Genomic DNA, 15,375 nt, shown 5'->3' with positions numbered 1-15,375 from the left:
ATTTGTGACAAACTTGTCATTTAAATATTTTGCCAATTTTGTGAAAATGTAATCACACATTGTCTACATGTACTATAGACCTATTAGGAGAATCAAGCATTATGACGGAGGCATACCAGTCGCCTTAGCGACATTTCTAGTTCGAAGTAATTTCTAGCACCACACCGTTTTGTAAACGTCATCTACCATAACTTTTATTTTCAGAAAAAAAAAAATCACCGAAAGCCCAGAAAATTCACCCCAAAATCAACTGTATTTCTTCAAAATTTGATCATGGGGGCTGCCATCTTTATAATCTTCTACGCGTGTGCAAATGGTCGATAATAAGAGATGAAATGCGAAAGAAAAAGGTTCAAATTAAATAATTGGAATTTATTTCTTAGATTAATAAAATATGTACGTGGATTTCTAATGTTATCATTAAAAATATTTCATTGAAATGATTTTCTTATTTCATTTTGTATTCATTAATTTACGGGGTAGTAGACTGGCAACTTCGTCTGCAATTGATTATTACACGTACACTGCGCTACGTAATTATAAGCACGAATGCTAGCATTACGCCAGCGCAACGGCCATAGTCATGGCGTCTGCGTGCAGTGATGGCCGTGCTAGCAGCGGATACAAGGACCAGTGTTCTGGCATTGCTGTTACTGAAACTCTTGAGAAAATTGTGTCTTGCCATATGATTTATGTGAGATCATATTTGATATTAATATTTGATATTCATAATTTTATTATTCATAATTTGATATATTTATTTCAATTGAAGAGCTGTGTTTAAGCATACATTCTTGTTCATCCTGTTACTGAAACGTTACTGTGAAAGAAGTTTTTGAGAAAAATTTTGTCATGCCAAATTTGTGAGATCATAATTGAAAGTGAAGAAATTTAGCCCACAATAACATTGCTTCGATTCAAATTCAATAAGAGCATTGTGTTTCTTTCTTGTATGTAAGATGTTTTATGCTCTCTTAATAAAAACACACTTGATCATTCATTCACTCAATGCAAGAACATTAATGAATGAAATTGACACTGTCTTGGATAATAAACAAAATTTACTTTCCACTCACATTCAAATTCAACATAATTTAAAATCAGTACTAACAATGATATGTACAATAATATCAAACAGTTAAGATTATAACAGAGCAGAAAATAATTATCAGTTGCATGCATTAATTGTTGCATAATCACAAATAAGAAAACATTTTTGTACATAATGATACTAAAAAATATTTTGACACATTTTTTGGTAAGCCAGGGTACAGCGCTGAAAAAAAAATAATTAATTCAACAAAATGGCGAATTTTCATTTGGTACCCCAGGGTACCAAATATTGCATCATATGATGGGGAATGACCCTTAATTCTCATTCTCCCTCTGTAGTGACACCTGTCACCAGAAGAGAATCAATTTTCTCATTCATTATTATCTTCAGGTTTATTATTTTAATGTGTTTAATGTCATAATTTTGTTATTGCTCTAATTACCAAGGAATCTAGAAACAAAATGCTTATGAAAAAAAAAGAATCTTTAATTGGCCCTGTTGATAATGTATAAAGAAAACGGAAACTCATGAAATGCTCACTGTAGGTAAGTCATGATTCCAATGCACAATAAGCTACTGAGTAGGAGATACTCCAAGATTTTTCATTACATATGGGTTTGGATCTAGAAAGTTGTCTTGGCTGTTTACACAGTGCCAATCATTATACAAAGTCTCTTAGCTGTAAGAGAGATTTAGATTGACTACCTGTACTGTTTTGGTGACATTCTCTGCAAACAGCATTATTACTCGATTGTTTTGTATATAATATCTTAAGCCCCTTTTACACTTGTGTTTCTTAACCCCATACTTTCTCTGACTCAGGACTATTGTGAATCCCTTACCAATTTTTTTCAGCTTTTTACACTCGCCAATAAATCCCGTACTAAGCTCTTGTCCTGGGCCAAAGAGAAAACTAACCATTTTACACTCGTATTTCCTGGTCCCAGACTTTCCAAACCACATGAATATTCATGATTACGCTGTGCACTGTACAAGTACACGCACACACCGGCAGCTTTTTATTACCTCGTTTCTGATTGGTCAGTGGGGGTTGGACTTCGTCTCCGTCGCTTAGCCCTGGATTATTTCTTCGTTCTGTTTACACTCACTTGCTTGGCACCGCAATTTCGGGGTTAGCACCGCAATTGCGGTGCTAACCCTGCTTTTTTGCAGGGCCAGATAGTACGGGATTATCAGTGGGGCTAGCCCACTTTGGCAAAAACTAGTGTAAACAGAAAGTAGGCTAAGGAAAGTCTGGTACCAACGGTGGGGCTAAGGGGGGGGGGGGCTTTAGCCCCACCGTTGGTATGGGACTAAGCAAAAATTTGCAAGTGTAAAAAGCCCTCTAGTGACAGAGAACACCTGTGGTTTTCACTAGCTCAAAAACAAAAGTTCTTGTCTCTCATTCAATTTCATCATTAGATGATTTGTAAATCTTTGAAATCTACATGTTGATTTTATCTGATGATTTCACTCAAATTTTGTTTGCCATGTATGCTGTATTTGTTACAAATTAAATTGTATGTTGTATGAATGAAAAAAAAAAGCCATACATGACTTGAATGTAGACTAAAGTTAGCTTACATTTGGTTGTGCATATTTGTTATTAGCATTAAAGCATTATACTGAGAGAGAGAGAGAGAGAGAGAGAGAGAGAGAGAGAGGGCAAAAAAGAAAGTCTGATCAATACAAATATGGATGATTTTGATATAGACATCTGTAACACCAAGAAAATAGAAATGAAAAGATCAACGAATAATTGCGTTTAGATAATGAAGTAGTCACACTAGAGAAGTATATTGATCGAAACACTGGACAAGTGAATGCGTTACAGATGAGATAGGTATAAAGATATATAGAGAGGGGTGACTGAATTACCGTGACATGAAATGATATACAGATATTATTCTTAATGACAAAACTTGTTAGGTTGTAATGTAAATAGCCGACGCAGGTGCAGTTATGTGATTGTATAAATGGAAATCAAACACAAAATAATGAGTATGAGTCTAGAGTTACACTTAGAGGCACTTATCCCAAGTCCAGTTGTCACTTCCCTGTCAATGTACAGGTGGGTGGTGTACTCTTCTCACAAAGTCAAGGCCGTTAGTGTTTGTAGTTGCTTTAAAATGATATAGTCAACTTGAACAGAAATATGATATGTCCTCAGTAATAGTGTAGGTACTGGATGCTTTATGTACACCCAAAGGAGATAATCCTTTTGAAAGTCTGCTGCTCTTTCCACTTATTTGAAATGGTCTATTACCATTTCAGAGTGCATAATGAGTTTTTTTTTTAATGTAAAATAACATGCCAGGAATAACAGCAGCAAAGGAAGATAAACCACATTAAGGTAGCTCAATGGGTCATTGTTATCACTGCCTGATGCTTGGAATATAGGTCAGCATCAACCATAATATAATGATTTGATATATTTATTTGGTTTTGATCATGTATCATTTGCAAATGCGGTGATATAGTTGCACTATGTTTAGCATACCTTAATGCCTGATTATGATATTAATGATATAGATGAAAGAATGGTTACATAACATGATCTTTTTTTACTTCATTTTTCTTTCAAGATTGTTCTTTTTCCATAGAAGTGACATATTATGACATAAGCAATTCATATGTACATACGAGAACATACGGGATGAGACTAATTTTACTATGAAATGTGTTCATATTGTTGCATTTCTATTTTCATAAACAAATGCAATAAAAAAACTGCTGCAAATATGCTCCTACGTTACAACACACTTACAGGTAGGGGTGTTGTTTTGCAAGTTTTTTTGCCATATGCTACTACAGGTACATTACTACACACTTATAGGTAGGGGTGTTGTTTGGCAAGATTTGCTGCCATTATTTGTGAATTTAGTTTGCAACAAGTCACATGTAGCAATTTTCCAGAAGTGAAGACATTTGATACATCAACAATGACTTTAGCTCCTCCCAAATTTCAATATAATGCCCATGCCCATGCCCACTATCACTATCAGCTTAATTAACCTCTTCACGCACTCATAGTGATGAATTCAGAAACTAGTGGTTAATCTGTCGTCTCTCTTATCTGAATATTATATCATCAGGACCCTTCCACACTTTGCTGTGCACCATCTGTTTCTCATCCCAAAAGTAAAACCAGAATGATGCAAACAGGTGCCACCGGGCACCATCATCAATCATCGTCATGGCAACCGTTAATTAAAACAAATCAAAGCTGCTAGGGATAAATTGTGTCTCTCTTTCCATCCGTCAAATGAAATGGGTTTCCATCACCTCTTCATCATCCCTCTGTAATTGTTTCTTTTCTGCTCCTTGTCATGTGATCCATCTTAGAAAGAAGCCCCTCCCCTGGCAACCAGATGGGCTCTCGGCGACAGCTCAAGCAATCAAGATCCCCTAGCCCTCAGGTGAGTGGGTGTAAGCTGTTGGGAGACATCTCCTTAGAAAATATGAGACAGGGATAACATTCCAACGATGTAATGAAGCAGATTGATTTTCTCTTTCCTTTCATCCAAAAATTATTTTCCTCGTAATGTGCACTTTATTTTCATTCTTTGTCGTACACGCTTGTTTGTTCGCGCATTAGCTCTTTCTGTGCCAGGGAATTTAGACAGTGTATACAACATTATGGGATTTTCCATGTCAATTGGAACCAAGAGGGATAAAGTCTCTACCCTTATAGTTTACACTTATAAGTTTAATGTGGCATTGATTTTTGTGTTGATCAGCCCAAATGATTATCTGGTTTTGTGTTGCAATGGTTAAAATCACACCACTCTTTTGGTCATTCCATCTAATACAGCAATTCATAATATAAATTATATAGTAAGACATTTTTCATCCCAAAACATATGGGATTCTTCTCCCTAGTCAACCCTCAATCAAAATACCAAGATACCCCACGATTAATCTGGCTTGAAGTATGCTTCCATATTGCCAACCAGGAATTTATGAGTAGGTCTTCCTAGGGGTCCTATGGATGCTTGTGATTCAGTCCAATTAAGCTGTTGAATGCCATTCACACTCATTATTCTCACAAAGTTGTAAAACTCAAGAAAGTTCACAAATAAAAACACACAAATGTGGGTGAACACTGTTGAGTTTGTGTCCACATTTCAAAAACTCCTCTTCTCCTTCACCCCCACCCAAAAAAAAACCCCCCAAACCCACACACAACAATAGCAGTCTGAAAGGTCATGTATTTCAGTGCAAGTGTAAATGACTCCAGTGTAGGGGACTATTGATTAACATAGAGGTCATAGATGCAGTAAAATGTGTGAAGCTTTGACACATTCCTTCTAAAATAATAAACCTTCAGCTCTCATGATTTAATTTGGCAAAACAGAGAAATGGTACTCAATTCAAGTTAAATTCTTTCTCCCGGCTGTCCATAATAGGGTGTAGAGTGTTTCAGACCATATGCTTCAATAGTAGACTCAAAACTCTCTTTCTTCCATGTTTCAATCAAAGGCTATGTTTCTTCACGCTGAAATGACAATGAACTTCTGTGAGGAAAACAGTGAGTGCAACGTAACTCATTGTTAGTTTTACAGGGAAAGCAGACACCGAAGAACACCTAATATACTTAAGGCATGATGAATTGTAACCAAAGACAGAACACTTCTTGACTTGCGAATTGTGACTGTAGGACAAACACTGACCAAGACTTGCCAGTTTCCATGGCAACAGTTGTGAAGGAAACTTGCATTAGCATTGATCAGGGGAAATCCATACGACCCAGTCGCGGCTCTGCAAGCCTAGAAAGAAAGCTTTTTGTTGCGGTATTGTGTGTCCTTAACATGCAGATTTTCAAAGAGTTAGTGAATTTGACTTCAAATACAAAAATTCACACGGAACTAAATTGTCCGTAAATTGTTTTCCGGTAGATTTTTATTTAGTTTGCCATATGAATTTAGATATCCCAGTTGCTATGGGATTTTACCATCTGTAGCCCTGTGCTGATATAACATTGTACAAAGTCCGTTCAAAGGCTGGCCTGATTGTAAATGAAAACTCAAATATCAGGTATTATTAATACCAATGAGAGTGAAAAAAAAAAGAGAAATAGGAAGAAAGAGAGAGAAGGAGAGTTGGTGAAAGAGAGTATAAAAGTGAGAAAATGAGAGAGGGAGGGAGGGAGGGAGAGGGTGAGGGGGAGGGGATGGAGATGGAATAAGAGGGAGAGTAGGCGAGATTATAGTGTGTTTGTTGCTATAAAAGACAAAAAGTGCTGTAGTGGCTTGAGCTGTTTGTTTTAAAGTCAAAAGCCCATTTTCAAGGAAAGATGGTTGAGGCAAAGAAAAAGGGAATGATGAAACTAAAGAATATCAAGAAAAGAGACAGAAAATCATGACATAGCCAGCATGGGTAAGATACGAGTATATAGTCCTCAAGTACCGTGCAAGCGACAGGCAAATAACAGCCTAAAGGAGATCATGGGGATTCCATATGCTTGCAATTATGAGTGCAAGCTGGTAACGCTGTTTAGACCCAGTCTTCTCATACAGCCTCTTTGGTGATGCATTTCACTAATTTGTCGCTTGGTATGGTGTACAGATTTCTCATGTTACCCTAGAAATGATGAAGAGTTGTTTTCTCAAAGTATTAGGTGCACTTTTTCCAAACTATAATATGCAGGTCTCCCCATGCTTGAATGCATGGTCATTTATTATGCCATTTTTTTTTTCTATCTGTGAATGTCAAACTGAATAAAAACTGATTAGCAACTGTGTTTTTATTATTTCATGCTCCTGTATACTTGCAGGCTCTGAAAAGATTTTTTTTTTCAAATGTATTCCAGTCTAAGTTTGTTTGTTTTTGGGGTTGAACAATAATCTCCTTGCAAAGCAATTTGTTTTTTTGGAAATCTTCAAAGAAGAAAAGCCTGTTTGGAGTAAAATTTGACCAAAGGCACTAATTAGACCAGCCTGCTTCATAGAGCTTTTGTTTGATCAAGACTGCAACCTTAGAACCACACGTATCATTTTTTTGCCACTTGTTAACTTACACCTGACTCTCAGCTTTCTTGCTTGTTAATTGTCACAGGAATGCCAAAGCCAAGTGGAATCTGTAATAATATCAGCATATTTCTCCGTTTCTTTCTTTTTGCTCACAATCTCACAAAATGTAGTAAAGTAATAACTTAGGTAACAGGTTATCTTGATGCTTACTAGGGTTGTATTCAAAACATTTTACCTTCCTCATGACACTTTTTTTTTTTTTTAAAGAGGTCTCGAACGGATTCATATCTTTTAGATTATCTCATTCATTCTTTGGCACGAATCAATTTTTATCAATAGTCAAATTCTTTCAAGAACACGTCTTTCAAGGGGATTAAAGACATTGAAGAGATTTGTAAGATGATTCACCATTTTCAGTGAACTTGATGATCATCACTTTGCTTAGTCATTTACCCTTAGCCCGTTGAGGACGGTTTGATTTTGCTACAACACGCAATTCCCATAGACACCTGCCCGAGTATACTCGGGACTCGTCCTCAACGGGTTAACAGCAAAGAAAACAGTTAGCATGTATTGAAGATGTTTTAAAGACCATATAGCCAAATGTCATTGAGAAATAAAAACATGACATAGGGAAGATGCTAGCTTGTGATGGTCTGCATTCGTGTAATCAGTGCCCACTACCCACACACAGCATGAAAAAATCAATTCATATTCAATTATACTTGGTAAGCAAGTTCCACTGTATCCATTTCAGGTGGCTTTATCAGTAGCACCACTAAAGAGTAGCATATGAGTGAAAACTATCCCATGATGCATTTCTCATCTAAAGTCATACCCTGCTGTGGACAATTAAGGGCTCGAGTAGGATGTATGGCAGGCCACTGATTGCAACCAATCTCATCACTCTTTGATTGGTATTTGGGGGCAGTTAAATATTCCACTTCAGATACCCTAATGAAAGTGCTGACTACCGGTAGGGAAATGCATGATATTAAAAGATACTGCAATCATGCCAAGCTGGATTTTATTATATTCTACAAAACTTAAATTAAACAATACTGCATATTGGCTGTCTATATATTCCATGTCATACGATTTCATGTTTTTCTGAGCAAAAATTCCCCAAAGTAGTGAATATTAATAATAATAATAATAAACTGGCACTTATATAGCACATATTCAATTAAAAACTGCTCTATGGCTTAACATACAGCTCTCCAATATCGTTACATTACAATGAAAGTATGTCTTTCAGTTTCTCTTGAAAGATTCAGGTTACCACAACATTTAAATTACATGAAAATAAGGATATTAGAAAACTAGAAATTTAGTGCCTAAGACCCCTATTTTTTTTTCTGTGTGTATTGTGAACTAGGCCGTCATTGATATTTCCGTGTAGGCCTAAGTATGACTAACTCTGAGTTATAAAGGTATTTCAAAAGGAAACTGACAGAAATTTAGCATATTCACATCACCACTAAATAAATTTGAAATGTTCATGTTACGTACACTAGACAGTTTGCACAGCAATCTGTTTTGTCTATGAATTTTTATGTGGATTTCATGAGGATGAAGGCATTATATTTTCCTTATCCACATGAGACTAGTGCACTAATGCACTTAAAAATGAAGACAACTTCTTGATATTATTCTAATAGTCTAGGCAGGAACTTTGCTGTCAAAAAGTTCATAATATAGCAGTGTCTTACAATGTTGCAGGTGATTGATATGAAGTTGGGATAAGCCGGTGTAATATATTCTTTTCCTTGGTTTGTATCATATGTAAGTATGATTAAAGAATATGACATGAGCTCTCATTCTACACAATTCTGCAAGTTTGGTGCGTAGGCAGTTTCGCTATCTTTTTTTATCATATTCCAAAATTGTGCAAGGTCATAAACCCTCTGACAGTGTTTGAAATATGTAAGTACTCAGGTCATACTGGTGCTGGGGAAAAGAAGGTGTTCACCAATAGCTTCCAATCATCGTGCCAACCTATATCCACCAATATAGAGTCTGCTGGCACATCCATATGAAAGTATACAGGAGGCAGTGATGGTGATATATTCATAATGATGGACTCAGCCCCATCCAAAGCTTTCTGAACATTGCTGTAAATTGTGTTGAATCATGAGTCAATGTGGGAGTGAGTGAGTAATGATTGGCGAGGAGACATCGCGTCGTTCGATGGCCTCAGGCCTCGGCCAGGGCAGGAGGAGAAGACTAATGGTATGACTCAAAGGGAACTAACGGCTCCCAGTCAGGGCTCCAGCTAACTTAATGGTTCTTATCATGGTGCTATTTTCCAAACATGATGTCATATCACCCTCTAGCAGGTATTTTGTGCAATAAAATACTGTTTTTAAGATGTATACATGCTTAAGGAGGAACATTGAACCAGCATATGCAAAGTATGAGTGTATTAATAATTCACATAAATGCAATTACATGCATGTGTGCTGATATCATCACCAGCCTCAACACAAAGATGAAGTGAATATGATTTTTACACCAATGATGTCACCATCTCTAACACACACATAATATTTCATTCTTGAATGATTCTAAGCGAATGGGCAAAATAAATGTCACACTGATTGATATATTTGACCATCAAATAATATTACCAGTCAAGAGATATTTGGGGAAAGCTTTTGTTTGTCAGTCAGATCATCTTCTGCTTATTGTGCAAACAAATGAAATATTGATAAAACAAATCCCTTTTCATATGCAACGTTGTTATCTAAGATGAATTAGGTACGTTTAGTTCATGCTGCAATTATGACATTTTGTCCTGTCTATTGTGTACCTTGTTTCCGCTTTATATGAATTAAGTACATGACAGATAGATTATGTCAAAATAGTCTTTACCCATCTGAAAATCAATCAGTTTGTACATACAGGTTTTATGAAAGTATCTGGAGTTAAGTTGATTAAGAGGTAACTCAACATGATGTAAGCATAGATGCCATGGCCAGCAATACATCTTCTCACATTCCTCACTGTTTGAAGTGAACAGAGATTCATGAAAGGATGTGTTTGCACAGACAGACAACTGTACACACAGACAAAGAAGGAAAGCCTGTTTGGAGTAAAATTTGACCGAAGGCACTAATTAGACCAGCCTGCTTCATGTAGAGCTTTGTTTGATCAAGACTGCAACCTCGGAACCACACATATCATTTTCTTGCCACTTGTTAACTTACACCTGACTCTCAGCTCTCCTGTTTGATCATTGTCACAGAAATACCAGATCCAAGTGGAATCTGTAATGATATCAGTATGTTTTTCCATTTCTTTCTTTTTGCTCACAATCTCACAAAATGTAGTAAAGTAATAACTTAAGGTAACAGGTTATACTTGATGCTCACTAGGATGGGATTTAAAGTGGGAAATAAAAGAAATCTGCATTGTGCCGCAGAACACTGTCATGATTTCTTTAACTTAAGTAAAGTAACTTGCAAAGAGTGTTTGAAATATATATGACTCTTTATGTAAAAGGAAATAATGCTTCAATGATAGATACACAGATTAGTTCCTTTTTATTTACCATTGAAAGTAAATGAGTCAGTAAGTGTGAGATCTCACAGAAATTGTCCTTTACTTATGTTTTAAAATGCCATGTGAAATCAATCTCAATTTTTTTTTTTTTTTCGTGGAGCTTGATATAAAATGAGGCTGTAAAGATTAAAAACCAGACAGCATGAAAATAACCTTTGTCTATTCTATGCGCAGATAGGTCTGGTTTTTAACCATCAGCAAACAAGAATATAATTCTATCTTGTAAGTGTATTAGCCAATTTTCAGTGATTCTTTGCACTATTATTATGTATAAACACTCCAAAATCCATTTCATAGTGGTAATTTATAATACATCAGTTTTGGATTTCTTTGAAGTCATAGAAAGCATGGACTTTCCAAATGAAATGTATACTGTGCTATATTCTGAGATTTGTATATCTATTAAAAGACAATATCTGTTACGATCTTTATAATCTCACTTTTTAATCTTACTTTACTTTCTTCCATTTTCTCTCATTTAGAGGTCTTCTCCAGTCAGAACACATGATGGTCCAGACCCCATCCACCCAGCCCTCCCCATTGTCAAGGTAAGAAAAGATCTGTAAAATGACTTGGAGTGTTAGTCCTGGCAGTAGTGGCAATATAAGATGATGCATGATGAGGAAATTCTCCCTCTAGCATATAACTGTAAAAATTCAAATGGCAGTGGCACTGTTTACTTTCTGTAACAATGTGTTGACTACCTCATGCCAGTGCACAACATGATCTCTTTGATCATACTGTAACTTTAACACTACTGTAATTTTGAAGATTTTCTCAGCAGTTATAATGTGTTGGGGAAAAGAAATATCAAGGTATCAGATTTGAAAATGTGTTACTGTTGTGAAATGATGATGTTTTATCATGATAAAAAGGGAAATATTAGATGCAATTTCTGCATACATGCTCTGTTGGTGCCTGTTGCACAGTAACTCTGCATTGTGGAAGTGCACAAGTGAACACTGAAAGTGTGACTCCCCTTGATGTCTCCATGTTGCAAGTGCATGGGTATGTAAAATCACCTCATTAATTTGCATGTAGCGTACAGCCGGCGTACTGACTCAAACGTTTGTGATGAAATGTTAACATTTATATGTGATAAGGAGAATTGGTCATGGTGATATATGGGGTGTACATTTGATTATGCTGATCTATAGGTTTTCCCATCCATTTTCGCACTTTTGTCATTCAATTTCAAAGATTTATTGTTCAATTTTGTTCCGAGAAGCAGGTGGAACGCAAATCCTAACTTCAATTTCGTCAATTGTCATTGCTATTCGTTTTTCGTCAAACATTTTCGAAGACATAGCATTCAGAATCGTGAATTGTCATTCAAATTCGTCCCTCCCCCTTACGGATCGCAGAATATGAAGATCAAATTCGTCTTTGTTCACACAATTTCATGAATTTTTCATTCAAATTAGTCAGATGTTGTCGATTTTTTATTATACCCCCGCCAAACGAAGTTTGAAGGGGGTATATAGGAATCAGCGGACGGTCGGTTGGGCGGTCGGTCGGGCGGTCGGGCGGTCGGGCGGTCGGTCGGGCGGTCGGTCCGTTGCAAATTTTGCGTCGCGAACTACTTCCTCAGTTTTCAACCGATTCCCATAAAACTTGGCACAGATGTGTGCCTTGGGTTGTAGATGTGCAAGACGTATTTTTTGACAGTACCCAAAAGTACGTTGCCATGGTAACGGCATATTATGGGCAAAAATGGGTACAAATCTTGCGTCGCGAACTACTTCCTCAGTTTTCAACCGATTCCCATAAAACTTGGCACAGATGTGTGCCGTGGGTTGTAGATGTGCAAGACGTATTTTTTGACAGTACCCAAAAGTACGTTGCCATGGTAACGGCATAATATGGGCAAAAATGGGTACAAATCTTGCGTCGCGAACTCCTCCCACAGTTTTTGATCAATTTTTATGAAATTAGGTACAGATGTTCATCTGAATATGTTAATGTGCAAGACACATATTTCCGCAGTGGCAAAAAGTGCGTTGCCATGGTAACGGCATGTTATTGGTAAAATATAGGGCAAAATGCTTCATGGCAAAACTGCTTCATCAGTGTTCTTCCAATTCTCATGGAATTCATATTGAATGTTTGTCTTAGGATATAGGTCAGCATGACACATTTCTTGACAGTGACAAAAAGTATGTTGCCATGGTAACAGCTCACATATTATGAGCCAAAATGATGGAAAATTTTGTGTGGCAAACTACTTCCTCAGTTTTTGCCCAATTTCCATGAAACTTGGTACAGATGTGTGCCTTTGGTTGTAGATGTGCAAGACGCATTTTTCGACAGTACCCGAAAGTACGTTGCCATGGTAACGGCATATTAATGGCAGAAGATCAAGGAAAGATCTTGCGGATTTAACTACTTCCTCAGTTTTTTGACCAAAGCTTATGAAATGTTGTTTTGACCAAAGCTTGTGAAATGTTGTTTGGTGGGGGTATAACCAGTCGCTGTAGCGACATTTCTAGTTTTGATGGTGAACCAACTTTAAGCCGACATATTTTTAGTTTCTCTCGTAAACTGTATCGTTACACATTATTCCCTTAGCATTTGCTTTAACAATACAGAAAAAACAAGACTGCCAACAAAAATGATTGAAAGATAAATGACAGTCAAAAGTCATAACCCAGGACAGTATGTCAGGTCACATTTTTAACTTTAACTTGTAATGTTCAGGTTTTCGCATGAAGCAAAGTTTAAATTTTTGTACCCTGGAAAGCAGCAAACATAATTGTTTTATCCATTTTTTGACATTAAACAGGCGACAATTCTACACTTAAATTTTGTCTTAAATCATGTTTGCCTAGAAATTGTCTGTCATTGTTTTCGTTTGCGAGACGTACGGTATACGTATGTTTGTATCAGTGTGTACTCGGATTGCTTGTGTGTGTGTCTGTATCTGTGGTTCTGTGTGTGTGTGGGGGGGGGGCACTTGTGTGTATGTTAACTCCTGAATGTAAAATGCGAACGGTTAAAAAAAAAACCCAAAACAATACATGAATGACTGGAAAATCACACCGGGTAGAGATATGAGACGAATATGAATGAAAATTTAACGAAAATTATTGACAAAAGACGAAATCGATCCTGCTGTTTTGAGTGCTGCGAGTGAGACTGACGAATTTGATCTGTAAATGACGAAAATGCATGCCAAATGACTAAATTGAATGGACTTTATTTGAAAATGAACGACGAAAGACAAATTTGAAAGTAAGATTGGCCTACTCCCGACATTCTGCGACGAAATTGAAGTAAAAACTTGTGAAATTGAATGAAAAAAGTTTGAAAATGAATGGGAAAACCTATATTTTGCCAATGTTGCCATGTTTAGCATTTGTGTTGCATCTCATATAATACATTCAGCTTCTATTATTATCATTATATATCATGTCATTATCATTATCATCAGATATAATCTTTGTTATCATCACCCCACTAATTTTGTCTCCATGTCAATGGAAAGTTCCACTTCTTACTGTATTCTCTATCTAAAGTACATCATAAAAGAGTTAAAACATAAGATGAAGGTAAATTGAGTGTAAGAAGAGGACAGTAGTTGTTATCATCCATTATCATAGGACATTAAATACGCTACAAACATGTTCCCAACATCCAGCCCATTTCCATTTTCTGCCACGTGTGATCCTTTTTTTCCACCTCTCTGTTTGGAAGAAGAGACTAGTAATTCTACTGGAGACAAAGTTTGTTAACCTGGTCAGTGATCCTAGTTGACAGTAAGGCACATGGATATAGATCCCCAAGGCATCAACACACATCCCATGCATACCAATCAGGAATCAGAATCACCTGCTGAGATGGCAGCTCATGTATACGATGCAATCCCAAGATATCTCAAGAGAAAATGGTCGGAGATTGTGGATTTTGTGCCTGATTACCTCCTCCATGTACCCATTGTTAACAAAATAGATTGCTCCTCATCTGATCTCTCCACGGATGCCATAGCAACCCTCATCTCTCATCACCTTTATCACACTTACATCCACAAGGGTTCATTGACCTCCTTCAGATTTTGATGATAGGAGGTCTCTATTCAGGCACCCTGTTCCAGCTTGACAATGATAATATGCTGTGACAAAGACTGTGTCTCGCAAAGATGTGAATTTGCCTGAGGAATTTATGTGATTCTACCACTCGCAATCCCAGAGAAGAGGAAAAATATGAACCTTGCCAAACTGATTGTGCCTTTGGGGTTCACATGGATCTCAAAGAGAATGGGGTGAACAGGTGATCAAAAAATTTTACCACTTAATCAAAATTCTATACAAGTCTGTCATCCTCCATTAGCATATGTAATTCATGTGTGGGATACCAAGTGTTGGGTATTGCTCACTGCTTTTCCCCTCATATTTTGGAAGGGCTTCTCATAGTGAGATAAACACATGAGATATTTTATATTTCTTTGAATCCCCAAGTATCCTTTTAAAAAACAGCAAATCTGATGAATGCAGACCCTACTCATGTATCCCCAATTGCCCTGAATAGATCTATTAAGGTTGCAGAAGCCACTGTGCACTTCTATGTTGGTATTGGAATGGAATCAACAATGTTTGCAGTAGTGGAAGTAAGTAGTGGAAGAATCAAATCTGTTTTTTCAAGCATTGTAAGTTGCTCTGACAGCATTTTACTCAAGAGAAAATTGGAGTTTGGAAAAGTATATCAAGGAGACAGTCTCAAACAATGAGAAAAACACATGAACAAACAAATGAAGGTCTTATCAATGATGATAGAAAAAGTCTCATTGCT

The 15,375-nt window shown here is 36.7% G+C and overlaps 1 protein-coding gene across 1 annotated transcript in view; it reads left to right on the top strand.

The window, feature by feature from the left end:
• The window catches only part of LOC139729288 (rap guanine nucleotide exchange factor 4-like), a 143,867-nt gene that overhangs the window by 86,582 nt on the left and 41,910 nt on the right, over window positions 1-15,375 (top strand). Inside the window, exons 6-7 of the mRNA XM_071640215.1 lie at window positions 4,400-4,473; window positions 11,073-11,138. Coding sequence (XP_071496316.1) covers window positions 4,400-4,473; window positions 11,073-11,138 — 140 coding nt within the window. The remainder of the gene's footprint in view (window positions 1-4,399; window positions 4,474-11,072; window positions 11,139-15,375) is intronic.

The sequence above is a fragment of the Diadema antillarum genome, unplaced genomic scaffold (genome assembly GCF_040938485.1).
Source record: "Diadema antillarum isolate AM-2024a unplaced genomic scaffold, OU_Dant_1.0 seq00000233_RagTag, whole genome shotgun sequence".
In the NCBI taxonomy this organism is placed as follows: domain Eukaryota; kingdom Metazoa; phylum Echinodermata; class Echinoidea; order Diadematoida; family Diadematidae; genus Diadema; species Diadema antillarum.
The sequence above is the reverse complement of the archived record's forward strand: the minus strand, read 5'-3'. Positions and strand labels throughout refer to the sequence as shown.